Here is a 27,832-nt window from a genome sequence, read left to right as displayed (position 1 = left end):
AAGTGCCTTTCATTGGCAAAATTGAACTTGGAATCCTGTTGGCATGGGTCTGGTAGATGCAGTCCTGGTGTTCCAGCCCCTGAAAGAGAAGGGGTAATATGGAAGAAGACTGTGGTGCTGCTTGACCAGGACATGAGCTGGCACATGTGGTCAACCACAGCATCCTGTCTCCTCCCAGGTCAGAATGAGAGCCCGGTGGGGAGGACACTCATAATATCAAGGTCCTGATGGCCATCTTGGCACTTTTCTTCCCTCTTTAAATTCTGAAAACAAACTTGCAGCGTAAGAGTTGATCTGATTACAGTTATGATTGTTGTTTGTTGAACACATGCTACATGCTAGGTGTTGCCCTCAGACCGGGGATACAGCTAGGCTGAATGAATACCCAGCTTTGCCTGAGACTGTTCTGGTCTTAGCACTGGAAGTCTGGTGTCCTGGGAAACTGCTTGGTCCTGGACAAACCAGGAAGGCTGGGCACCTTGGACACAACAGTGAACCAGGTAGTCTTTGTGCTCAAGGAACTCACATTCAAGCTGGGAGGTCCAGAGACAGACACAAAGCTGAAAAAAAATAAACAAGAGGCACAATTTGACATACAGAGTGGCATCAGTTTAGAAGGAATGTGAAATATTTATATACTGGTTCATCTCATTTTGAAAAAGGAGATGGCTTCTTCTTTATCTAGAGGATGAAAGAGAGGGCCACCCCAGGACATCATTTTGCTTCCAGAAGGATCACCGCTTACCTCCTTAGAGTGGGTATGCATAAAGCGGGGAGGTTCCCATTGCTCTGAGGTAAAAGAATGGAAGGACTGTCCGTCTAGCTTACCTACCCTGCCCTTCACAGAACCTGGTGGCCTCGGAGACAGGGTTTTCAACCTTCCAAAGAGGTCACATGGACCAGGAAGAAGTGGATGGTGACTCTAGCCCTGCCCCTTTGAGAGTCAGCAGGGTCAGAAGCTTTCTGATGGGTAGGGGTAATCCTGATTGAGGGCTGAGTAGAAAAGACAACACAGCTTCCCAAGTGAGCTGACCAGGAGCGATGGTGGGCTAGACCCAGCCCCAGGACCTGGGAGCTCTCGCACTCGGTGGTCTTGGTCACTGCTGGGTCAATGGTAACCAGCTTGTCCAAGACTGAAGCGATCCGGGACATGAGACTTTAAACCCACAGCCAACTAGGGTGGCTTTCCGGATGAACATAGAGTTTATCATCCAAACTAAGACACTGGAAAGTGAAATGGAAGGCTATTGATAAGGTGTATGTTGGAGACATCCAGGGAGCCTGAGAGGTGCAGTCCCATCCACATTAGACTATATCTGTTCCTGGTTCCAATTCCAGAAACTGTGGTGTATTGTGTGGCCAAGGCAGGAGACCTTCCCTTATCCAGGACCCTGCGATGGTGACAAACTAAGGGGACAATGATTGTGCTGAAAATGCTAACTAAACAGCTCAAATACAAGCTACATTACCCAACTACAGACAAAACCTTCCTCGGGGCACCAGCAATGCAGGGGACAGCTATCATGACAATAAGAAAAGTTAGAAATTTGCAACAGAAATATCCAGCAAGTATCTATTTTAATTTAGGCACATATATGTTTTGCGCTGTTTGGGAAAGTAAAAATTCCTTTAAATGAGTTTGGATGTAGCTGATACCAACAGTGCAAGAAGCCAAACAAGCTTTTCAACACTTTGTGTCTTGGAGGGGCCCCAGTTGGGCCCCGCTAAAGGTGGGGTGCACTTGGCCTGTAACACGAGGTTGGTGTTTGTTTGCCTGTCTGGGTGTCCCACTGAGGCTCGGCAATCTGTGCTGCCACCAACGTGCTTGTGACTGTGGGCCCCGCAGCTAGTCCGGGATGGATTGGGGTTTGAACGCAAGTCCTCTGCAAAGCCCATACTCTTTTGTTAATGGGGGTAATTCTCACGCTCTCTCACTAACCATAATGCAGAGAGAACGTTATCAAATAGGAAATAGAGGAGAAAGGAATGGAGTTTGTCCGGATGGCTGGAGGGCAGAGATAGTAGATGCGTACAAGTCCTTGTCCATCCACGGAGCATGGCTGTCTGCCACTTCCTGGGGTCACTTAGAACGGATTCCCAAAGAGGAACTCGGTTGTTAGCAGGCTCTAATGCTTGAGGTCAGGAGTCCTGAAAATGTTTGTGCAAGTATTTATTGCCTTGAAACCTTGAGACCGTCAGCAGAGGGAAGGATATAAATGGAGCAGGAAGATAGAGGACAGTAGACAAAGGAGCCCCGAGTTCAGCCCGCTGAGCCCCTGCTGGTGCTAAAACCAGCTGAGAAGCACGGTGCACGCTCTTACTCCAGGTACTGTTTTTCAGAATGACTCATTTATTGGCTTCTTTTTATGGGCATATGTGTGTTGAAAAAAGTTCTCTACTTAGGTTACCATAGGTATTTTACATGTCGGAATATAGATCTGGATAGCCATGGGAGAGCAGCAGTGTCCCTCCTATGGAGTCACCACAGTTCATTAATTGAACCAGTCTGCTGGAGATGGTAATATTGATGTTTCTCAACTTATATTAAGAAAAATAATGCTACAATAAACACTTATACATTTAAAAGCCAGATCTTTGCTAGATTGGCTGAATTTTTTCATCCTTAGGATAAATATCTTGAGGAAGCTTGGCTGGGTCAGAGGATTTAACAAGTCAAATTTTTTATATACGCTGCTTAACTCTTGCCTATAGAAAATGCTTACCCGTTTACACTGACCCAACAGCATCTGGCTATCAGTGTTCCCTCTCACTCTTGTTAACGACAGTCACTATCGTTCTCTTCATTTATGTTTGCACATGTGATGTGCAAAAATTAGTATGCCATTGTTTTACTGTTTGTTGATCATAACTGGTGAGATTAAATACTTTTTTACATTTTTCTGTTTGTATCTGCTCTTGTGTGCATTGATGTTTAATGTCTATTGCCTGTTTTTCTATGGGTATTTGTGGGCTTTTCTTGGTCACTGATATGTAAGCACTTTACACTTAGAAAATATTACTGTTGTGTCTCATTAGTGTATAATGTTTACCATGTCGGAGTTGTAAATTTTTATGTAGAAAAAATTTCCCTGACTTTGGTATAAGATATATACACCTTAATATGTATGTATCTTGATATATTTTATATGTATGTGTGTGATGTCCAACTCAAGAATCCATCTCTGTCCTCAGGCTTATAAAATATATCCTCTACTTTTTAGAATATTTTTCTTTCTTTTTCTTATTTATTTATTTATTTATTTATTTATTTATTTATTTATTTTTGAGAGAGAGAGAGAGAGAGAGAGAGAGAGCGAGTGCACAAGCCAGAGAGGTGCAGAGAGTGGGAAAGAGAATCCCAAGCAGGCTCCATTCTCTCAGTGCAGAACCGACATGGGGCTCAACTCAGGAACCATGAGATCATGACTGAAATCAAGAGTCAGTCACCTGACTGACCCACCCAGGCACCTCTAGAATAATTTTCTTATTCAAATTATTAATAGATTTGAAATGTATTCTGCTGTAACAGGTGAGCAAATTGATCAGGGTTCTTAGTTGTAACTTCCCCAAGGACTTCCTTCTAAGCTGAGAAGGAAGCAACTTACTGAAAGGGTATAGGACTCAGAGCAGGCCGCAGAATGAATGGGGCAGGGGAGAAGCTTGCTGAGCGCCCCTGGGCTTACCGCACTTCCTCCAGGGCCACCCACCAGACCTGGTGAGCACCTCCATCCCTGTAGCAGATGCGTGGGCTGGGGTCCTGTTCCCTGCTAGTGTGCACACCAGCACACCCGCTCCACTGTGTGCAGCTGGCTCTGGATTGGTGGGGCCCCGAGCCTGCAGACCTTGGGCCAGAATGGACCTCGTAGCCCTGGTGCTTTCTTGTTGCAACTCCCCAGGCTTCAGATTGGAATTCTTTTTATTTTTATTTCTTGAGAGAGAGAGAGAGAGAGAGAGAGAGAGAGAGAGAGAAATTGTATGCGCACACGCACACATGTGCACACAGATGCATGCACACAAGCAGGGGAAGAACAAAGGGAGAGAGAGAGAGAAAGGGAGAATCCCAAGCAGGCTTCATGCACAGACCCGAACGAGTAGGAAGAAACCATAGGGCTCGAACCCATGAACTGTGAGATCATGACCTGAGCAGAAATCAAGAGTCCCATGGTTAGCTGACTGAGCCACCCAGGTGCCCCAAATTTGAGTTCTTAGGGTATAAATGTAGTTGGCAGAGCATAGGTCCTACACCCAGATGCAAGCGGTAGGACTCTCAAGTGGGTGTATACAGGTTGTGCAGCCCAGGGAAGGACCAAAGTCTACAAGGAGCTGACTTCAGCTTTTCCCACTGGTAAGTCAGTTTCTCTAATAGCATCTGGTAGACAATCCATTCTTTCTCTGATGAGCTGAAATGTCGTCGTTATCGTATGCTGAAAACCTGTACTTCTTTTTTTAACCTGCAATTAACTCCGGGTTTATAAGAAAGAGGCTTACAGCATGACTTACAGAACAACCATTCACTCTCTGTTCATTGCTGAAAAATCTTTTGCCATGTGACCTAATTACACTTTACTTAATGCAACTTTAATTAATTATGAGAAAACATTTTTACACATACATGAAATATCTACCCAATCCTCATCAACTAGAACACTGGGTGACATAGGAAATTAGATGTTAATGTTGAAAAGAAGGTAAAACATTCACAGGAGACAAAGCCAGTTTAAGGAAGAGAGTATTTTATATTCTGTAATTATTTGAAGCATCCAAGAGAGTGAGGTTTCTTCTTTTCCATAAGTATGTACGCACCTCTTCCTTTGCTTGGTAGTACTCTCGACATTCTTCCTGAATGAGGCTTCCTCTGGCTTCTTGGGCAAGCTTTCTGCCACAGATATAATTACTTCTTTCACTAGCTCACTCTTTAGCAGGAGAGAATTCAGATGCAAAAGTTCTGTATTTGTGGTATGTATGATTTCCTGCTTCTTATTTCAAGCCTGATTGTATTAGACTGGCAACGTGGTTTCTACAGATAGTCTTCCTGTAATGTGGCCAAATACAGGAACGTAACAGATTCCCTCCTGTCCTGTAGAGGTAAACTTGTTTTGAAATCGTTGAAGGGATCCTGGTTTCCATTCAGATCGGCCATCTGGGCCACATAAGGTCACTAAGCCGTATTTATTTTTTAGGTCAGCAACACCTTTAATTCCTAACATTTGTATAAATGCAAGCATGCCATTTGTTCTAGTTGAATAAGTACCAACATTCTCCAGTGACAGGGTCTTTGGCTAGAGGTGCTCAGTGGGATGCCTTGCAGAGTGTTGTGTTTCTGGGTTTGTTCGTGGCATCTGCCTTATTCCCAGGATCTATGTTGGTGAACACATTTTCCTTATTTTCCATTTTCTTATGGTTTGACGTGGCTGCCATTTACGACCATGGCAATAATGTCTTCTTATTGGAGAAGTAAAGGGGGGAGATTTTCCAATGTGTAGACCATGATGAATTCATGGCCCACAGGTGATTAATCCACTGGAGAAATACAGGGCGTTAGAGGCGGTGTGGAGGAGGGTGTTGGCCCAACAAGGCCCCAAGAGGAAAATTCTCTCAGATTTTCTTAGCCTCCCAGCATTTGGCCAGGACCATGCATTCAGCCACCATTTCACGGCATCAGTGTTCTTCGTTCGTCTAGTCACATTCGAATCTCTACCCCTGAAAATCTGTCATTCTTTGGGTCTGCTTTCGAACTATCAATTCTTACAGGATAAAACACTTTATTTTAACATTGTAAGCTTTATCATACATTTTAATACCTGGTATGCAAAGTGCCTTGCTTCATTTTTCTTATTGCTAAAAATGCAATTTGCTCTTATGCATTTAAAGCTTTTGCTCATCAAGATCACCTTTATTCTGTGAACACTCATACACACAGACCATGCTAGATGCTGAGGAAAAGCACCTCACTGCCTCCATGGCCTCCACAATCTCTTGTAGAGTGGGGTCAGCAAGAACCTCATGAAGTCTTTCACAGACTGACCTACTCAGAGATGGAAGAGATTAGAAAACTTCAGGTTAATTGACATTGTTTTTTCAATGTGTTTTCCCCAAATTGGATCTCGTTATACAGGAACATAATATATTATCTTTTATTCAAGACTTATGTTACTTCATTAGATATGATATATAGATTTTGTATAATTGCTACGTATTCTTGAGGCACACTCATATATATATATATATATATATATTTATATATATATATACATACACACACATATACATACATATGTACATATATGTGTACTTTTTGCTAGACAAAATAAAGCTGTTGAGTCTTATAAAATGATTTTGCTAGACCCTTTATTTATTGTTTTTTCAGTTTTTATTTGATTCTTTTGTATTCTCTAGGTTGACCATCTACAAGTAATAATAAAGTCAAAATAATTCCTCAGTATTTACAATTCTTATTCTTTTTTTTCAACCTATAATATCAGTTGGAATTTCCAGGACAATGTTAGATATTGGCAGTGACGGTGGTCATTCTTGTCGTACTTAGGAATTGAACTGAGCTGCTTCTAGGGTTTTACCATCAACTCTGGCATTAGTTTCTAACCAGTTTTCCTTATTATGCTAATTAAATTCTAAAACTGCTCTGAGTTTTGCTTTGTTTTGTTTTGTTTTTAATCAGGAAAGGATATTTAAAGCTATCAAGCACCTTTTGGCATTTGCTGGATTAAGTTATATTTTCTTATGTTAATCATAATTGCCATTTGTTTATTGAGAACCCAAGACATTGTTCTGTAGTATCTCTTGCTTCCTCATGGTGCTTTTAACTCATTCTTCTCTTCCCTGTATTTCCTAGACACTACTAGCTCCTTCTAGAGGCTGGGCTGGATTCAGGTTCAGTTGCTTTGGTGAGACATCTTTTCAGGTGGTGCTGTTTTCTTCTTACTTTATCCCCAAATCCCCTGCTATCTATCTGGTTATACCACTTTAGTGAGGTTAGGGTTGATCAGGTATTATTAATCAGCAGTATATTTTATTATAAAAAATTCCCATTAACTTTTCACCCAATGGCTTTAGTATCCAGTAACAATTGTCGCAATCTATTATTTTAATAGGAGTGACAAAATAGCAATTAAAAATAATATCTATTATTGTTTTTTCCACTTAGTAGCTGACATTTTTCTATAAAAAGAAACTTAGGTCGCCCTGAAATGCAATTTGTGCAGGAAAAGAAGGATAAACGCTTGCTTTTCCCTTTACTTACCATGTGTTAGAATAATGAGTTGGCGCCCTGGTGACCTCAGACAGGCAGGAGGTAGTTAATGTAATACTCCATCCAGTGATGTGATGACTTTAGCTGTGTTTCCTATTTCTGTCAACAAATGGTAATGTTAAAGAGTATTTTTACTCTTAAACTGTTGAAAGCTCCTTAATAAGGGTCACTAGAAAACACTGCAGGGAGGAATTTTGTTCATCTCTGTGAGCAGTAGATAATCTTCATTCTGTCCCACAAATTTGCCCTGTCTTCACCTCCATTTGTTCTCCTGGTTGGAACACTTAGGACAGCTGTTCTCTGGAGGTGTAAGCAGTTTTGTTTGTCCCAGGATGTTTTTATTGCTTATTTTGGGATTCATTGTTGATCATGTGGTCTTTTAACATCTCCCCTAATTGCTCAGTAAGATTATGTAGCTTCACGTCAAGGAGGGCAATATTGCATTCCTGGTGCCAAGATACTGGGATGCCTATATACCCCAGGAGCAGATACAAGGCTAATTCTTAGGTTCTTTATGTTACAAAATTCCAAGATCCCCAAGAAGGATAAAGAAACCAGAAGTGATGGACCCTACAGAGAAACAAGAAAAGCTGCCTCCATTTTTACTTTCTTAATAATAGCAGTAACTTTATGATGGGATATGGGCGAAAGTGAGGATGATGATGGTGATAATGATGCTGGTGATGATGATGGTGTGTGCGTGTTTGCACGTGGGTGATGAATTAGGAAGTAATTATAAAAGATAGAGAAATTTAGGAAAAGTACCTAGCCTGTATAAATCTGGATTTATATGTCTGGGTGTAGGCAAAACCAATTTTCAAGCCCATATGTGTAAGTGGCGTCCAATGTTGCAGTGAGCTCTGACATTCGGTGTGATGTGAATCATTTGGGTAGACAGTGACTGTTTTAGCTGATATGTTTGAGGTTCCGTTCAGGGCCCATTGAATCATTTTGAGAAAGAGTTGGCCCCAGTCAGGAACATTTATCTTTGAGTTTGTCCTGCGAACATCTTTGTGCCCTTTGGATCAAGGCTTCTTTTTGTCTTATTAATTGGAGAAATAGATGAGGCAAAAGAAAAGACCACACACTGGAAACAGGATGGCTTCTGGATTGTGATCAGTGTAGAGACCACGTACTATGAAATTTCATAGGTAGAGTCCATTGCTTCACCTGCTTTCAACAAATATTGATCTAACAGATATGTGCCAGGCACCATGCAAGGCTCAATGCTTAGGCTCAACAACACCTCATCCTCAACTCGAAGGGCCTTATTAGGCTCTCAGAAGAAATGCAGCAAATAAATGGACAGTTACAAAGGATGTGATGAGTGCTTCAGTAAGGATTATCTGTGAACTCACAGAAGGAAGACTTACCCCGGCATGGTCAACCCCGTAAGGGATGTCTGATCTGAGGCCTCCCTGTGGGAGGGGGTAAGAGAAGTCAAAGCAAAGGTACCCCATGTGCAAAGCCCCTGCCCTGTCAGAAGGTGTTCCCCAAAATGTACGATACTAGGTGGGTCTGGAGTGGAGGATGGGGGTAAGTGAAGTGTAAGACATGAGGTTGGAAAGATGATAGAGATCAATCTTATCCAGCCTGGTAAGTCAGTAAGAAGTTTGGATATTCTTTTGAGGATGGTGAGGTATCCAAGAGAGTGACACGAGTCGGGTGTTTTAGAGGGATTCGTCTGTCCCACAGTACACGCTCAAAAATCATTTGTGCAATGACAGGCAGCTGTATTTTCTTCTTCCATGCTTTCAGACATGCGTGTGGTCCACAGAAGAGGCCAGCCCTGCATGTGTGATGCACAGGGAGACGTGCGGGGCTGGCTGGCCCCCAGGAGTGCCTTTTCCTCTGCAGACGCCAGCCTCCCTGCCCAGTATTTCTGGGAATTACACGAACTCCAGTCCAACCACAGTCCCTTGTGGTGGTTTAACCAACAGGAAATCTCCATCACTTAGCAAAGCAGAAGAGCAAATAAAACTCACCCCGTTTCCCTCTGGAACAACTTAGAACCAACTGCATTTTGAAGTCAGAGAAGCTGTTAAACTTGCAGGAAGAGTTGTTAGCAAATGCCAACTTGTGCGGTTTCTGTGTCAGAGTGGGAGATTCAAACACAAAACCAAAAAGAGTATCTAGAAGGTAGGATGGAAACACACCTAGATAGGGGCAGCGATAAGAAGCCTCCTGCACTTCAGAGGCTTCTGAATATGAAGTGCTTTGATTGGCAGGAAAACAAATGGGGAAGAAAAGGCAAAGTAATTAACTGAAAGTTTTCGTGTGTAGTTTCAGGTTAGAACAGAGGATGAGAAACACATCGTTCCCCACGGTAGAAGTTTAGGGGGGTGGGGAGGAGAAGGACAGAACTCCACCCGAGTGTGGAGTCAACCTGAGGAGCTGCAATGGTAAGGATGCTTCCGGAAGCAGGTGCACTTCTTGGCTAGTTTTAATCCTTCAAAAAGCACTGCTTGGTGAGATAATTAATGCTTTGCTTCAGCCACACCTGAAGGAGCTTTGGTGAAGAGAAGAGGCCAAGAGCTCTGGGCCCAGGGACAGAGCCCCAGCTGTTTCTCCAGTGCCCACCACGCGAGGAGAGCAGCAGACTGCCAGTGGAGAGCAGGGGCGAGGCAAGGAGGGCACGACAAACAGGAAGCCCTTAACCAGAGACACGTCGGGAAAGGAGAGTTAGAGCGAGCAGAACTCACATCTCAAGGTAAGTAACCTCCTAGAAACAAGAGTCGCTGTGGCTGAGTTCACACTTTCAAGGTTAATCTTGTGCAGCGGAATGGAGGCCGTGGGTGACATGATGTAAGTAGCTTCGGCAGGAAAGGAGCTACGGAAAAAGCTGTAATTGGCTGGATGGCTGATGCTCCATGAACCTGTAAATTCAATGATGGGCACAGTGCAGGACGAGGGTGTCATTGAGGTCCTTTCTCTCAGTGTGTTTCTAGAAGAATTGTATTTGTAGTAGGTTCTGATAGCATGGTTCTTGAGAATCAGAAAATTGAGCTACTTTTACCAATGTCTGCACCATTGGGCTTAACCTTCCTTCCTTCAAGCAAGACTAAACAAGGATGAACTTAAGCAATCAATGCTGCTCTCTAAGTATTTATTACCCTCGGTAGGGGTTGGTGAACTTGTTCCGTCAAGGGTCACATAGTTACTATTTTCAGCTTCGCAGGCCACGCGGTCTCTTTGCAGCTACTCATCAGAGCGCAAAAACGGCCATGGACGATGTGTAAGCAAGTGAGCAAGGCCAAGTCCAACCAGACTATTGATAAAGGTCAGACAGTAGGCTGGACTCAGCCCCTGAGCCATAGTCGGCAGAACCCTGCCCTGGAGGGTCTCTACTGAAGGCAATCTGAGGTCTCTGCTTTGAATGGAAGTGAGTCCTTAACAGACGGTCCCTCGACAGTGACTAACTCCTGGGGCGGCTCTGTGACTTGCCGAAGTCCTAAAGGCATGGTGGGCTGAGGAAGCCACGCGTCCCTTGTTGGAAAGATTCTCTTACGGAGATGCTTTGAGGCAGGGAGCGGAGCCCTAGACTATAACACTCCTGTCGAAATCTTGTCAGCACTCTGAGCCTCCCGACAACAAGAACATCCCAACATCTCAGCCAGAGACGCACAAACCTCACATCCGGGAACAAAAGGGAGGGAACAAAGGACCCCACATGCTCAAAACTCTTCTGAGCCTCAGTCCCTTCTTCTCAAAGTCTGGCACAGGCTTTGTGTTGGGCAGACCCCTTGCTCTCCAGCATTGTCAGTAGGTGTCCAAGCAAGTGTGGAATGACAGCAGAGGGGAGCGGCTTCCCCGCCACCCACGTCAGGTGTTCCTGCAGGAGATGGGGTGGGTTACCTGCGTGGGGAGTTGAGGAGAGACTAGAATCCTCCCAATGATCAGAAAAGGCACAGACGTCGGCGAAAGCAGAACATACTGCAGATGGCGGAAGCAACGAGGCTGCGGAGACAGAGAAGCATCTGCCCCTGTCGACAGCCTGAGAGAAGGAAACCACATTATCTGAAGGTGGTCACCCCGCCCGGGTCACCCAGGAGCATGCAGTGGAAGGCGGACTTGTGAGATGAACTCATACTTATGTGGTTGGCTGGGACATGTGCGACAGGGGAGGAATCTGGTAATATTTTGATTAATGACTTCCTTGAGGATGAAGCTCTTTTATACAGAACAGCTCTATTAGAAAGAAAACCTCAAGCCAAAATTCCTTCATAAATCATGCAAAAAATGGCTCGCTACACCACAAAAATAGCTCAAGCACAGTCTCTATTTGTCTTTGGTTAGATGCTGATGAATAGGGCTCGTCCTTAGCCAGCTTGTAACGGCCGAACTCGGCCACAGGTCTTTCTGCGCCTTTCATTCGGATCCGTAGCCTCCGGGCCCCCCGACTTTAGTCACCTCAGAGTGCAAGCGCCCGTCCGCTCTCTCCGCCTCTTGACCAAGTTGGCTTTGGACGCCTTGGGAACGAAGGGGTTACTGCAGGCTATTGTCAGTTCATCCCCCTTTTCTCCTAATGCTCCCAAAGCCCTGATTCTTTGCTGCCGGGGGGCAGGGGGTGGGTGGGGGTGGAATTCACTGAGGGTTGTAGGAGCCCATGAGGGTGGATGATGCTATGTTACATCTAATGTCTCGTAGGATCCCCGGTCAGTAGGTTGTTGCACACATCTGCTGTGTCCCTTTGTCCCTCTTACCTCTCTACCTGCTCCTGTACTAACCTTACCCAATCCTGACCACACACACACCATGTATGTATGTGTATATGTATATAGACAGCATTAATACAAATAATGTTTTGACATTTGGTTAATAAGCACTTAGTGATTCCTTACATCATAAATCACGTATCTGACCACTGGACTGCATTCTGTATCATCTATTTCCACCTGTTGGAAAGTTCTGGCACAAGTGTGCGACAGGGCTCTATTCTCAGCATGTCCCGTGAGGCTCAGTGTGCGTTTGTGCCCCAGGGTGGTTGAGGGGCCACGTGATTTCAATGAATGCAAGGCCAACAGCAAAATGTGGTGGTTTCTGTAACTGGAAAGACCTGAGGTGAATCTGGATTCTTGCTGTTCTTATTGAAGTGAAATCCGTACAACATAAAATTTAAGGGCACAATTGAGTGGCATTTAGTACATTCACCATGTGCTGCAAATACTGTCTTTATCAAGTTCTAACACATTTTTATCATCCCTGAAGAAAACCCCATACCTTACGCCGTCACTCCCCATTTCCTCTCCTTTAAGCCCCAGACAATCATCAATCTGGTTTCTTTCTTTACAAATCTACCTATTCTGGGTATTTTATATAAATGTAATCTTATAATTTGAGCCTCTTTGTATCTGCCTTCTTTCACTTAGCATGATGTTCTCAAGGTTCATTCATGTCACAACAGGAGTCAGTATTTCATTCCTTTTCATGACTGGGTAATATTCCATTGTGTGGATATACCACAATTAGCTTATCCATTCTTCTGTTGAGGGACATTTGGGTCGTTTCCACTTTCCGGCTTTTGTGAATAGAGTTGCTATGAAGTTTGGTGTACAAGTATTTGAGTACTTGTTTTCTGTTTTTTGGGGGGCATAAACCCAGGCGTGAAATTGCTGGGTCGTACGGTTATTGTGTTTTAACTTTTTGAGGAACAGCCAAACTGTTTTCCACGGCAGCTGCGCCATTTTACATGCCTACCAGCTGTGCACAGGGAGCTCACAGCTCTACATCCTTGTCGACACTATTATTTTCCTTAGTTTTGATTATAACCATCCTAGTGGGTGGAATGTGGTATCTCTGCGGTTTTCATCTGCATTTTTCTAATGACTTGTGACGCTGAGCATCTTTTCATGTGTTTGTCGTCCGCTTCTGTATCCTCTTTGGAGAAATGTGTATTCAAGTTTTTGCCTGTTCTTAAATTGGGTTCTTTGTCTTTTTGTTGTTGAGTTGTAAGAGTCTTTTATATATTCTGGATCCTAGACCCTCATCAGAAGTATGATTTGCAGAATTTTTTCCCATTCTTTAGGTTGTCTTTTCACGTTATTAATAGTAAGAGATACTAAGTATTTTGAACGGGATAGACCATGCAGTGCCTGTCGCGAGATCATTCTAGGTACTGTGTGTGTGTGTGAAGGGACACAGGTCTGTGGCAGCACTTGGTGGGTGCAAGAGGGGAGCAGTTAGGAGGACACTTTCTTGAGGGCTTCAGGAATTCTCGGGACTGGGTCTAACTTAGGTTTTATAGCTTTATTTTCTGTCAGTACCTATCAAGAGGAAGTTCTGTAATTAATATTTGATAGATGGAATTAATTTTCTTGACTCAGATATAAATCCTCAATGCTCTTGCCATCTCAATCCATTCTCCACAGGCATCCGGGCTATCTTTCAAAAATGCAAAACTGTCCACATCACTTCCCTCTACGAGATATTTAGTGACTCTGTGTTGCTGTCAGAGTTGTGATTATTTATGCCTTAGACATGCGTCCCAGGGACTGTGCTTGGTGCTGGAGTTACAGATGTAAGCTGGATGCCGTGGCTTCTGATGGCCAGGTTTGAACTCCTCCCTGGGTGTCCAAGATACGTTCAATCTAGACCTGACATAGTTTTTGTCCCTTTCCCACCCCCTAGACCACAGTCACACCATTTCCTGAAAATGTCCTGTGTTGTCACACCTTTATCTCCTTATCCTCCTTCTCTACTTGTAAAGTGTGAGGTTGGAAAGCCCAGAACTGGTGCTTTTTTTTTTTTTTTTTTTTTTTTCCCCTATGAAACCTTTCTGAATCTATTAGAATGAATTGTTCCCTCTCTGGGCTGTCATAAAACTTGTTCAAATTTGACTTCTATAGAATTATCAGGTTTTATTATAATAGACTACCTCTGCAATCTGTCTGAGCCAATATATTACTGTGTGACTTGAGGGCAGAGACCAAGTCTTTCTCATACTTGCATTTCCAGGGTCTAAGCAGGGTACCTGTCACAGCTCACTAATATTTTGGACAGATTGGTTTCTCTTTTTTTTAATTACTTGCAAAACAGAGATACCTCATCTGACTTCATCGCACAGCTGTTATGGGTGCAAATAATACCGTAGATGTGAAAGGTTTTGGGAAATAGAACGCTATGTAAATATAAGGTGGCAGTACACAGGACTATATGTATTCAGCAGAGTTTTGTGCTGCTGATTTCTTGCTTCTTGAAAAAGTTCCCACGTGAGATACTCATGCTGAGCAGTGGACACCTACTGATAGACTTTGGGACTGAATCCAGAGGTTCAGAGTTGACCTTAGGCAACATGGTCTTTAGTGATTCATGCTCCCCCTTCTTGCCAATTCTTACCCACCTTCTATTTTGACCCTCATCAGGGGCCAAATGCATTCATATAATTCCTCTCATTATAGAGGCAATAATGCATTTTTTTTTGATACTGACACGGTGATAGGTTCCTAACAAGTTCTTAAGAAACCAAACTGATATTTTACATGAAAGGGAAGGGAACAATGATGAACTTAAAAACTCAGTCACATTTTGATATTGTACAGAATTCTATAAGATGTAACCCTTGGGGAAAACTGGGTCAAGCCTACCTGGATCCTCTCTGTACTATCTTTGCAAATTACTGTGACTCTATAACGATTTGAAAATAAAAAGTTAAAAAAAACACCCACGGTGGTAGATTTGTGTCTCTCCTGAGCCACGATACTTTTGTATCTTTAGGGCCTTCCGTGGTCCCTTCGTGACCTCCAAAGCAAATGCCCGAGGTCAAAGAAGAGGTAGAAGTGAAGGGAAGGCCAAACCCAGCAGCAGTCCACACGGGTGGAGCCTTCTAGCCTTGGGAGCTCGAGGCCCCTCCCCCTGCCCTCAGTCTCTGCTCCAATGTCAAGTTCTCGGTAAAGACTTCCTGGGCCTTCCTGTCTAAAAGGGTAACACTCCCACCCGCCTTGCCTTATCCCCACTTTCCTGCTTTGTTTTCCCTCATGCACTCGCCACCTATAACTTACATATTCTACTTTTTTATTTCAGTTTCTGTCTCCTCCCACTAGAATGTAAGTTCCATGATGGCAAGGACTTTTTTTTTTTTTTTTTAATTTACTGTTGTATCCTTATTGCCTAGAGCAGAGTTTGGCAAAGAGAAAGCCCTCAGCCACTCTCTGATTTGTTCAATGAATGAATCTTTGTACAAATTAAAAGCTTGAAAATAAGCTATTTCCCCGAGAGAGAAGTGATTCAAATCTGCTCATCCCTTGTACGAGAGCAAACCTGACTTTGAAGCTAAGACCTTTTTCCTGTGTTACACTTCAGAAAAAGAAGACACTAGTGATAATATCTGAGAGGAAGGAAGCAGTGTATCGTGCTGGGCCTCTGCATGTAACATTATAAAAATTGTCTTTTTTTTTTAATAGACCAGCCTCCCAAACGGTTTCCAGAGATGGATTATCTTGCTTTCTTCTTGGCTATTGTTCACATATACAGAGGTAAAGATAATGTCTTCATTTAAAAAATTTACTTCTTTTTTAGTCTTATAGCATGACATGTTTAGAATTTATAATGCTCTTTATTCGGCTCAGATAATTTCTCACTTGGTTCAGGAAACCTACAAGTTACAAATACCTCTTATCAGTGGTGGAAACCTTTTTAGACTAAGTTAGAAACTGTTAGCCTTTAGAAACTGTTAGCCATTTGCTATCTTGCTAGGTCTTAGAAAGCTTAGAATAAGCTTTAGGGATCTATTTGGTGTTTTAATCATCAAGCCTAACTGAATAAATGTGATGTTGTGTGTTTCAGCTCTATGTGAAGAGATGTTCTGGGACACGACTGTTAAACTGGCTGAGAATATGAGTCTAGAATGCGTGTACTCATCACTGGACACCTTAACCCAGATGGAGTGGTTCAAGATCAATACCACGGACAGAGAGTCCATAGCCATATTCAGCCCTGCCTATGGTGTGATTATAAGGACACCCTATGCTGATAGGGTTTACTTCTTAAATTCTACCATGGCTCCTAATGATATGACCTTGACCTTCCATAATGTCTCTGAGGCTGATGTTGGGTACTACTCCTGTTTACTTCATACTTTCCCATATGGCCATTGGGAAAAGGTGATCCGGGTGGTTGCATCAGGTAAGTGGGCATTTTATTTACCCGTTTACCCATCTACAGCATTTGATTCCTAAAGCCCAAGTAGAAGCTATGAAATGCTTTATCATGTTTTCATGGTATTTTCCAATTTCACTTCTAGATCTTATGATATCGTTGCTCTAAAGAAATTCTGTGAATTAATTTCATCTTTGTTCATGTGCTATCATTTCTGAGTAGAATAAAACCTCACAGATTTGGGTGTATTCGGGGGAAAGCTCAGGTTTTGTACTGTCTCAGCCATGACTCAAGCCTAGATTTAACTGATGTTGGCAACGTTTGGGTTCGGCAGCCGGGCACCTCCCCTTCTGCACTTCTTTCCAGCAATGGGATGCGGCTTCCTTCCACCAGGCACTCCAAGGTGGCTTCAAACCCTTTCTGTAACACCAAATCTAGACTTGTTAGTGAATCTGAGCAGAGTTCATACGCTGGCGTCATTTTGAGCTTCATGCAAATTCCACAAGAGAGGACCCGTCAGAAATTGTGAAGTGTCATTTCAGAAAGAATCGAGCGATCTCTTGGATATTTTCTGCTGTGTCTGTCAGGGTCTGTGGCTTGGTGCATGGTGAGTTGATCCTTCGAGTAATAGCCACATGGATTGGGTGTGCTATATGAGAAAAACGTGGGTTTCATAGCCTTTGCTTTCTCTATGACCTTATGTTAGCTGTTCGATCCCTCTGAATCTCAGGCTTCTGAATAGCAAACTGAGTTAATAATACCATTCTCTTTGTTGAGTGCCTTAGGGTTCATATGGTTAAAGAACTTGGCCTATGGTAGTCAGGGAATGGTAGGTATTATTATTGTAACTATGATTATTTCCTGTGTTTTTGATACAAAATAACTATGAAATTTTCAGATGCCAGCAATAGTCTAGGGAAGGAAATAGTTTGGAACTGTGTGTTTCTTGTCTGGGGTCTCTAAAATTATATCCCAAGTGGACATTCAGCAGAACACATTATGTGACATCTGCTAGAGTGCTTTCTTTTTAAGGGATGCATATTACAAAAGAACAATTTATGATATTGTGTAAGGGATAGCAAATGGTCGGAAGGTAAGAAAATTTCCCATGTGATAGTTTTTTTTTCTCTGTAGCTGTAGCTAAGCTTAAAAATGGTTTTGTGTGCACGAGTGAAGCTTACAGAGTGTCTATTAGCAAAATCTCTTTAGTGAAAGACTTGCCACTGAACTCCTCATTCGCTTAGCAGTCGGGTGTGAAGTCCTGCCGGCCAGTTTTTAGTGCATCCACCACTTTTGATTAGCCGTGCAATGAGAGAGTTGGAGTAGCTCTACTCTCAAAGGAAAGGGAGCTACTGGGTACCCGTCTGGAGCCACCGAGGCGAGAACGAGATGGGATCCCCCCACCCTGCGTGTGGCAAGCTTTTGCAGTTCGGGTCCCAGATCAAGTATTCCAATTTCTGTCAAGGAATAATCAATGCCAAACAGGTAGACTAGAGGCGCCCGGGTGGCTCAATCGGTTAAGTGTCTGACTTCGGCTCAGGTCGTGATCTCAGGGTTTGTGAGTTCGAGCCCCACATCGGGCTCACTGCTGTCAGCACAGAGCCTGCTTCGGATCCTCTGTCTCTCCCTCTCTCTCTCTGCCCCTCCCCTGCTCTCTCTCTCTCTCTCTAAGTAAATAAACATTAAAAAAGAAAAAGGTAGAACAATGGTCACCAAGCGCGGGGAGGTGGGGAAATAGGGAGCAGTTGTCAGAGGATACAAAGTTGCAGGTACGTAGGACAACTCCACCTAGAGATCTAAGGTGCCCATGAAGATGGCAGTTAATAATATTGGACTGAATACTGGACATTTCCTAAGACAGTAGATTTCAGGTGCTCTCACCACAGAAAATGGTAACTGTGTGAGAAGATACGTAAATTAGTTTGATTATAGCAGTCGTTGCATGCTGTTCACATATGTTCATCCAATCACTGTGTCGCGTGCCTTAAATATATAGAATAGTAATTTGAAAAGAAAAACACCAACAGCCAGTTTGGCCTCTTCTGAAAGTTGAGGACAGAGGCCAGAGCTCAGATGTGGAGAACTAAGTTGTGATTGCCAGACCAAGATAGGGTTTTTAGTGTCTGTCATGTGTGAACAGTTTTGGCAATACTTTCCCACTTTTATCATCCAGATATATCGCTCCTGTTATTTTTGCGAGGTTAGGAAAAGGCAAGTCTTTGCCTTCTCGGGCTTTTTCAAACATAATGCTAGGATTCTCAGTCAATCACTGGTGAAAGAAAGGAGTGCCCACCTATCCACCTGGTTGAATTCTTCATGATGGTTTCCTTTTTTTTTTTTTTTAATGTTTATTTATTTTGAGAGAGAGAAACAGGGAGGGAGGGAGAGAGAGAATGAGAGAGAATGAGGGATAGAGAGAGAGAGAGAGAGAGAAGCACAAGCAGGGAAAGGGCAGAGAGAGAGAGAATCCTGAGCAGGCCGTCAGCATGGAACTCAACACAGGGCTTGAACTCATGAATCATGAGATTCATGACCTGAGCTGAAATCAAGAGTCGGATGCTTAACCGACTGAGCCACCCAGGCGCCTCTTCATTTTTTTTAAACTAAAAATGATAGTGAATTTAAAAAATATAGTAGCCGTATTTCAAAGTTAACCTTATATGTACTTAAAGTCTTCCGTGTGTGTTTTATTAACATCATATCAGGAACTACAAGTATTGCACGCATGTGTAATATAAAGAGAGAGTTGTTGATCTACCTAACAATACAAGGTTGGACTTGGAATCCAGAAATCCCAACTTGTATAATAGGTTGTAAGAACTTCAGAAGGATAAAGGAATTGAACCACATGCTTTCTTTAAAATTTTTTTTAATGTTTGTTTATTTATTTTTTTTTCAACGTTTATTTATTTTTGGGACAGAGAGAGACAGAGCATGAACGGGGGAGGGGCAGAGAGAGAGGGAGACACAGAATCGGAAATAGGCTCCAGGCTCCGAGCCATCAGCCCGGAGCCTGATGCGGGGCTCGAACTCACGGACCGTGAGATCGTGACCTGGCTGAAGTCGGACGCTTAACCGACTGTGCCACCCAGGCGCCCCTGTTTATTTTTGAGAGAGGCAGACAGAGTGCAGCAGGGGAGGGGCAGAGAGAGAGGGAGACACAGAACTGGAAGCAGGCTCCAGGCTCTGAGCTGTCAGCACAGAGCCCGACGCAGGGCTCGAACTCAGAAGCTTCGATATCATGACCTGAGCGGAAGTCGGATGCTTAACCAACCAACTGAGCCATCCAGGCGCCCCGAACCACATGCTTTGTGTATATGCTAATTTCTTCTGTTTGCTGATCGCTTGCTGTCTGTGAGGAATTTGGCCGATATCTTCTCATTTAACCCCACTGCACACTTGGATGTGGACATAACCTTGCTTTTACAGGCGAGGACTTGAAAGGTGGTGAGGTCTAATATCTGCCCAAGTTCTCAGACTTTGTAGTGTCCCACTGGATAAAGTTGTAGTGAGAGGACAGAAGATGATGGTTTGGGGGGTCATGGAGCCCTCTGGGCCCTCCAATGAGGAGACATCAACCATGGTACATCCTTGCTGCCCCAGCCCCCACCTGGGGCTTTCAGCCCAGAGCTGAAGAGCAAATTGGACATCTTATCTGGATAAATGGTACTGTTGATGCCAATTTGTGTTAAAATGTGTGTTAACTTCACAACCAGCATTTCTCAACTGGTAACTGACTTCGAGAATTTAATGGTAAGAATGGCTGTATTTATTTTACTGCTTCAAGGGACAAGATGCTGAGGCGGCTGGGGAGGTAACCTTTCGAAGGCATCCCTTTCATAGCAGAGTTGGTGGTGAAGGTGGGATCAAGCAGAAAATCGCTGCACGCCGTGTGTCTCTGGCCTTGCTGGTCCATTCAAGAGAATGTAGTTACATTTATGAAAATGCCCCCCCCCCCCGAAAGGGTGGCCCTCCCCCAGTACTCCACCACCTAACTTGCATTGGGTGCTTCCTGGGTAGAAAGCAAATGCCCTCTGCTTTAATGCTCATGAGACACCATGGCAGAGGTCGTGTGTTCCCGTCATGCAGCCGGAGAAAGTGTGGCTCCGGGTCACTCACCACCTCGAGGTTGCTGAGCATCAGGTGGAAGCAGCTGATGTCTGTGAGGTGCCAGGAATGAGATGAAAAGGAGCTTGAGTCCAGCAGGGTGATGAGGAGGCTCAAGAATCAAGTGCCGGGCCCTGACGACTTGGAAGGATTTTTTGTAAGAGGGAGAGACGGGTGAGGGAAGGAGGAAAAACGGAGAGGGGGGTATCTTAGGAGTACTGACAGCACGGAGATGGCACCAGGGGAATTGAACACCCAGGTAGGAAGAAGGCAGGCCCCTGTTTGACCAAGTACAGAGCCCCAGCGGGAGGTGGCTCCCGCCCTGGGCTGGCCACCCCTCACTGCTAGAGGAAGAAACAGGGATGCCCGCACCAGCAAAGGGGCTCAGTGTGTGATGCGCTGGGGTCCCAAGTAAGGTTTTGTCCCATAGGTTCTAAGTTGAAAAAGAGACTTGAAGCCCCCGGAGCAGCAGACTGTCAGGCAGAGCCCAGGAAGTTTGGTCAGCCCAGGTCTTGCTGTGCCTAATGGAGTCTGAACTTCATTCTGTAATGTAGACCATGGGAAGCTACTGAACATTTTTCACAGGGAGACACATAATAAACCAGATCTTTTTTTTTTTTTTTCACCACCTGCAAGATTAAGTTAGTTGTAGCTTCTAGGAGGGGAGGAGTGTAAGGCCAGGTGAACAAGTAGTATTCTACTGATTGGAACACTTACCCATTGCCCGTAGGAGTGTGGATTAGTATATCTATTGTATTATGAGTGTTGGTAATATTCAGGTTCTCCTGAGAAACAGAACCGACAGGATGCGTATGTAGATAGAGATTTTTTGACATGGAATTTGCTCCTGTGATTATGGAGACTGGCAAGACGGAGTCCGCCGGGTGGGCCAGCAGGCTGGGGCACCAGGAGAGCGAATGGTTTGGGTGAAGTCAGAAGGCAGTCTGCTGGAGATTTCCCTCTTACCTGGGGAAGTGAGTCTTTATGTTCTATTCAGGCCTTCAACTGATTGGATGATGCCCACCCACATTATAAAAGGGAATCTGTTTACTCAGAGTTCACCAATTTAAACGCTAATCTCATCCCAAAACACCCTACAAATTAACGCATGAAATTTGCTATCACATCTACTTCAGAAAATGATACAGCATTAGCTAAAGAATCCCATGTCCTATGATCTGATAATTCCACTCTGTTAGATGTCCTAGGGATTGTCCACATACAGGAGAGATGCCTGCAATGTTTGTAGTGGCAGTGATTGTAATAGCAAAAAAAGTGCATGATCACTATACTAAACTCACCAATGGAGATGAATCTTGGGAATATCTTGTTGAAAAAACAAGCAAGTAACAGCAAGTTACATAAGATACGATTTCTTTCCTGTAAAGTTTAGAAACATGCAAAAATGAACAAAATGTTACTTACAGATATAAACATGCATGGTAGTGCTGTAAGGAAAAGCAGAACTCAAAAACATGGACAGCAAGGGGCAGAACCGGTAAGGGCCACACACGTCCTCAAAATTCAGAGTTAAGAGGTTTTTCTTACACAGGTGTTTTATTTCGCACTTCTCTCAAAAATTTTTTTGGAAATTTCTTTACATCTATTGAATTTCTAATATAAACAGTATAAAAGGATGCGACAGCAATTTTTGAACAGTTCAAAGATAATTAAGTTACGGAGGAGATCCTCATTCTGTTTGGTATGGAGGTCAGGAAGAGGGAAAACAATGTTTCCAAATTTTTATGATTGAGGGACTGAAAAATAATCATTTCTTTAAAAAGATGGGGAATTAGGAGACCGACTTTGCTTGGAAGAGGGGGAAAAGGTCTGGTTTCAGATGCACAGAGTTGTAAAGTAGGCTGTGACCAGCTAACAGTTGAAATCATGGAATGGCAAACCAGAAGGAAGCTTCGGATTGAAAATACCAATTTTGGAGTCATTTGGATGCTCAGCCGGCACATGTGAAGAAGACGGTGACTGAAGCAAGTCCTAATGGTTGCCATGGCTTTCAGGGCTGACTACGTTGAAGTGAGGGGAAGCATTCATGCTAAGAATAGAGTGGCCATGGGGAGAGGAAGGAAAGGAGGGGCAGGGAGAAGGGAGATGCCAGGTAGGTGAGTTATTGTGCAAGCACAGCACAGGTTTAACTGCCTTCGTTCGCATTTATAGGCGGGGTTCATTTTCTAGTGCTTAGTGTTGGCTGTATCCCCTGGTTTTCGCTCTGACTTCCCACGCTCCAGCCCCTATCTCAACTTGGGCACAGTGATGTGCCTTACTCTCTCCTTTTAAGGGTTACATTTTTTCCTGGGCTATGGAGACTCTCTGTGTGTCGCCCACGCTGTCTTCAAGGGCTCTGTCTCTGTTCCCTTCAAGGCCAGGTGTCCACTCAGGACCTCGAAGCGGACAGAACAGCCACACTTGTCTTGCATTCTCACACAATGTTTCGGCTAGCGGCGCTAGAGGGGAGAAGGGGCTCTTTTAATACTGGGGACCCCAGAACCCATGGCAGTACCAAGAAATTCCTAATGTGAGAGATTCTAAAGACCGTGCCAGCCTCTATTCCGATTGGCCTTAGGCCAACCCAGAATCATCATCAATATATCTTTCCTCTGGCTACTTGTCTGTTTTCTAACGTTGGGGTGGTGTCAGGATTTAATTGTATTTACAGCTGGAAAGGGGAAGTGTCCCAGACTTGGCTTGTGTGAATGTGTGTGCTGACTTGTGGGACTGAGTTTATTTATTCTTTAGCTCACGCATCAAGTCTTTATTGAGAACCTACCATACTCGTGTTAATGTCTGTGGTTTAGAAGCTAGAAAGACATGGAACTTAGCTCTAAGTAGTATGCAGAGTACTAGGGGAGATAAAAGCTATGTTTGGCAAATTAAAGAGTGAGTGCCAATGTAGTTCAGAAGATAGAATTTACTTTTTGCCAGGAAATTCAGGATAGAGTCCCTGAAAAGGGAGCATCTGAAGTTAACCTTGAAGGCGTTAAGTTAGAACATTTGAACATGGAGGTAGGAGGAATAACATTTCAGGAAAACTGTTTTAAATATTATCTACAAAATAGATATCTTTGGCTCTACTTTGACTACTTTGCAAGGTAGTTTTCATTTTCTGAAAAAGACTCTAACAGCAATACCAGCAACAATAACAGTAACAGCCAAACCTTTCAAATTGAGCCAACATGATCGACTCTGATCAATAATTAGCACAGTTTATTCTGATTTACAATTTGTGGCTTGGTTTATTTCCACATGTTGACTTAATGCTTCGAAAGGCTTAGGAACCTACATATATGATGCAATTATATTTTATAGCCTATCCTAAGATATTTGCACACTTGGATTTCAGCTTTGGTTTTATCGATCCCAAATTCAGGAGGCAGGACGAAAATGTATGAAAGCAGCACTAGCTTGTTTATTAGTGACAGGTGCAGAGTGGTAGAGGGAAGGCTTGGTCTGAAGGTTACTTTTGCTTGTCAAAGAAGGTTCCAGACAGGGCTGAGCAGGCCACGGGAGGAGAGGCTTTCTTGCTCTCCTATGACAAGGGTCACCAGGGCTTGCCAGCATGTTTTGTCCTAGAGTGGACTGTGAATTCTCCCAGAGAGCTTTGCCCATCAAATGCATGTCTATCACTTTGAAGCTTGTGGTTTTGTTTTTTTTAATGGGATAGAGAAATTAAAAAAAAAAGTTTCAAATCTACTCCTTAAAGAATTAAGACATGAAGTCTCTCTTAAGGTCCATTCTTACAAGCTCAGAAATAAATTATCGAAGTTTTCTTGGATACATGTACACACACACACACACACATAGGGAATAAAAAATGTTTCTACTGTTACATTTCAGCAGTTTTTCAGTTAGGAAAGAAAAAAAAAATATTCAATAGTACCTGTAAGAAATAGTCAACTGATGAAACAGAAACATTTTAAAGGCTTAGAAATCTCCCTCCTTAATAAAATAAAATAAAATAAAATAAAATAAAATAAAATAAAATAAAATAAAATAAAATAGAATATAGAGAAGCAGATGATAAAGAACATTTTTAAGACTCGCAAAAGCAAGTTATGGTCACTGAACTTCTCAAGGGTGAAATTAATGGGAATCTGAAAGTGGAATACTTACCGGAACCCATGCCGACGTTGCTTTTGTTGATTTTCTTTCCATTTGTTAAGCCAGGGAAGACCATGCTTGGGAGCACATATCACCATCCGATGCAACTTGGGCTTCTGGGGAAAAGCTTTGTATCAAAAATCAAAAAGAGAGGGGTGGGGGGAAAGGTAGGGTGGAAGAAAAGCCAAACCCTGAAAACAAGACAATGCTGGATTGATAAACAATTAGATTTGACAATTGAATGGCTGAAAAAGTGTAAGATACAGGCCCAGGCGCACGTTTGGGGTTTGTGAGAACACTGTCTTCTGTTTGTCCATCTCAACGCAGAGGCCTCTCTCCTCCTCTGCCCAGTCTTTTAATTTTATTTTTATCTTAGAGAGTGAGAGCATGCGAGAGAGCACATGAGTGAGGGAGAAGGGCAGAGAGAAGGGGAGAGAGAATCGCAAGCAAGGCTTCATGCTCAGTACAGAGCCTGACACGGCGCTCGATCCCATGACCCTGGGATCATGACCTGAGCCAAAATCAAGAGTCGGGCACCCCCTGTATGCCGGGTCTTTGACACTTGTCCTCTGTAGCAACGTCCAGAAGAAAACTGTTACTTTAGGCGTACTGGAAAATGTACTCAGGCAATCCAGAGCAGGGGAGTGAAACTGGCTGTGATCTTCGCAGCTGTTTATGACATCAACTCCACCCTTCTTTGGGTAGATATTTTTATTTCCAAGATGACCGTAGGGCAGGGGCGGGTATTTGGCTGAACTGCCTGAAGGGAATGAGCTACAGCTGAAGTTTAGGAACAACTTTGCCCCGCGGCTCTCGAAGACTTTATTAGTGGAGGCGGAGGTTGTCGAGGGCTCTGGTTCCCCTTCTTTAACTTCCAGCGATCTGGACAGCTCTCCCCTGTCTACCACCGCTGCTGGCTCCCCAGCACCGAAGGCGGTAACACTGCAGAATCTGGACCGCGTTTCCTCTTCAGAGTGGGTGCCGGTGGGTGTGGGTGCCGGCGTCGGGAGGGCACTGTGGTTCATGTGTGAGTAAGAGCTGTCCAAGTAACTGGAACACTTTCAGCCCACACATGTCGGTCGAGACTTGTCCCCTGCCCTGAACCATCTCAGCTTCTGTATTCTTTCTTAAAATTCCTCTCATTGAAGGTTGAAGGCCATAGAAATCAAGCCTTGTTCTCCAGCACTTTCTCCCCGAAACTTCTCTAGGATTAGCGGGTTTGTGTCAGTGAACCTTCCAAGAGACCTTACGGGAATTTGCCCGTTGACAGATCACAGTACGTACCGACTGAGAGGAAAATGATATTTTTGCATCTCGTAAGATAAAAATGTTGGATTTTTAGATATTTAAAAGCAAAACAAAAAGAAAAGAGGTCCGGGAAGAGGAAGAGTAAAACTCTGAGCTGAGCAGAGGCTTGGGGGCTCCTCTGTCTTTCCCTGTGAGCGAATGCTAACCTGTGCCAGGTTTTTTGTTTTGTTTTTTTTTGTTTTGTTGTTTTTTTTTTTTGAGCATTGAGAAAAGAACACTGGGTTTCCAAGCTATGCTCTCTGTTGCAGGTTTTTGTTTTTGTTTGGTTTTATAGGATTGGAGGTTGCAGGCAAGGTGGCTTTTCCTTTCCTAAGAGAATATTTGTGAAGACGTTTAAGGTTTTGAAACCATTAAGAATTTTAAGAATATCAAGTCAATCCTTCAGGGATCAGTGCAAAATTACTCCCCCAGGCAATCTCTCTTCCACTTACCCACCAGAGTTTTAATTAAATAACTCAGCTGATGGGGCTTTAGGCACTTCCCATGAGAGATCATTCACATTCCAATAAATCACTGTGAGAAAATTTCCCCTGACTTCAGCTATTTAACCAACTCACATTTTCAAAAGCAGTCTTCTTCACAGTGTGCCCAGAGAGAAAGGCCCCTGTCCCATTGAAGATTCTTACAAAAAGCTTTCTAAGGATGGAGCTCTGATATGTAATATTCACATTTAATAGTGCTGTAAATAGCTCGCATGCGTCATACCTGCTGATTTTAGTTGGATGATGATTGTGGCCAATACGAATGAAGTCTGGGCATGAGTTCTGTGAGCATTTATGTGCACCACTTAGCTGGGAGAATACTTAAGAAACGTAATGTTCTCATTTCAGCAGACCAGCTCTTAAGAACACGTTTGTCCCCTTTCTTGGCAGGCAACATGAAATGCTGCATGCTACCAACACTGACATCTCCAGAATAGTTTAGGGAAGGAGTGTGTGTGTGTGTGTGTGTGTGTGTGTGTATTCTTTGTGTATAGGACAGTTTCCTTCCTGGCATATAAAGAACCCAGACCTTCAGAAAGTTTTAGGTCATCCACTTAATTCATTCCACTAATGGATAGAGTACATTTACTTCTTTTTAAACTGGATGCTACAATTGGAAGGATATCATTTTTAATCTGAAGAATAGCCAAGGAATTCAACTAGTATCTCTGAGACAGAGCTTGGGGACATTAGAGTGTGTCCCCAGATGAGACCATTATGTCTGTCCCATTGGCTTATGACATCATAGGTCTCAAAATATCTCTTTATCGTATTACAAGAAACACAGTTGCTCATGTAAATAAGTAAATAAAGAACATTTATTTAACAGTTAAATACTATGTTACTTCTATTTTTCTTAAATCCTAGAAATGGTTCCTAAAAGAATAAACATTAAATGAGATGGAAAAATTTATAGTCACTGGCATTGTGTTTGAGTTGATACAGTTTTTGAATTTTTATTCTTAACACCAATCTGACTTACGTTTTCAGTGAAAATAGCAGAGTTGAAGCAAAGGGCAAATTATTAAAATTTGTTGCTCATATGACACTTTGAGATATTAAAATCTCTGTTATTGGATGAATATTTGATGATGGTAATTTTAAAAATTGTGTAAACCCTTTCTAAATCTATTAAATAGAGATTTACTGTATGCTATGAGGAGAAGAAATGAGTAAGGTCTTTGTTTTCGAGACACTTATAATCTAACAGGGGACGTATGTATATACATTATGGTGACTCAGTCACCCTAATGCAATGTGGAACTTGTTAAGTGGCATAGAACAATATTTAGGGAGTTGAGAGGTGGCAGAGATGACTGCCAATTTGGGGGTACCATGAAAGCATCCGCACCAGACTGGAAATCCAGGTGATTCTAGAAGGATAATGTGCCATAAAAATCATCACATAATGAAAATGGTCTTTGCATTTGGAGCATACGAAAAATGCTTTTGGCCACAGGCT

The 27,832-nt window shown here is 43.2% G+C and overlaps 1 protein-coding gene across 1 annotated transcript in view; it reads left to right on the top strand.

Moving 5' to 3' along the window:
* Positions 1-8,358: 8,358 nt before the first annotated feature.
* CD226 (CD226 molecule) overlaps positions 8,359-27,832 on the top strand; it is an 81,633-nt gene continuing 62,159 nt past the window's right edge. Inside the window, exons 1-3 of the mRNA XM_043559070.1 lie at positions 8,359-9,977; positions 15,667-15,738; positions 16,049-16,387. Of these exons, the coding sequence (XP_043415005.1) occupies positions 15,693-15,738; positions 16,049-16,387 (385 nt within the window). The 5' untranslated portion in view covers positions 8,359-9,977; positions 15,667-15,692. The remainder of the gene's footprint in view (positions 9,978-15,666; positions 15,739-16,048; positions 16,388-27,832) is intronic.

This window comes from Prionailurus bengalensis, chromosome D3, assembly GCF_016509475.1.
Source record: "Prionailurus bengalensis isolate Pbe53 chromosome D3, Fcat_Pben_1.1_paternal_pri, whole genome shotgun sequence".
NCBI lineage: Eukaryota > Metazoa > Chordata > Mammalia > Carnivora > Felidae > Prionailurus > Prionailurus bengalensis.
The sequence above is the reverse complement of the archived record's forward strand: the minus strand, read 5'-3'. Positions and strand labels throughout refer to the sequence as shown.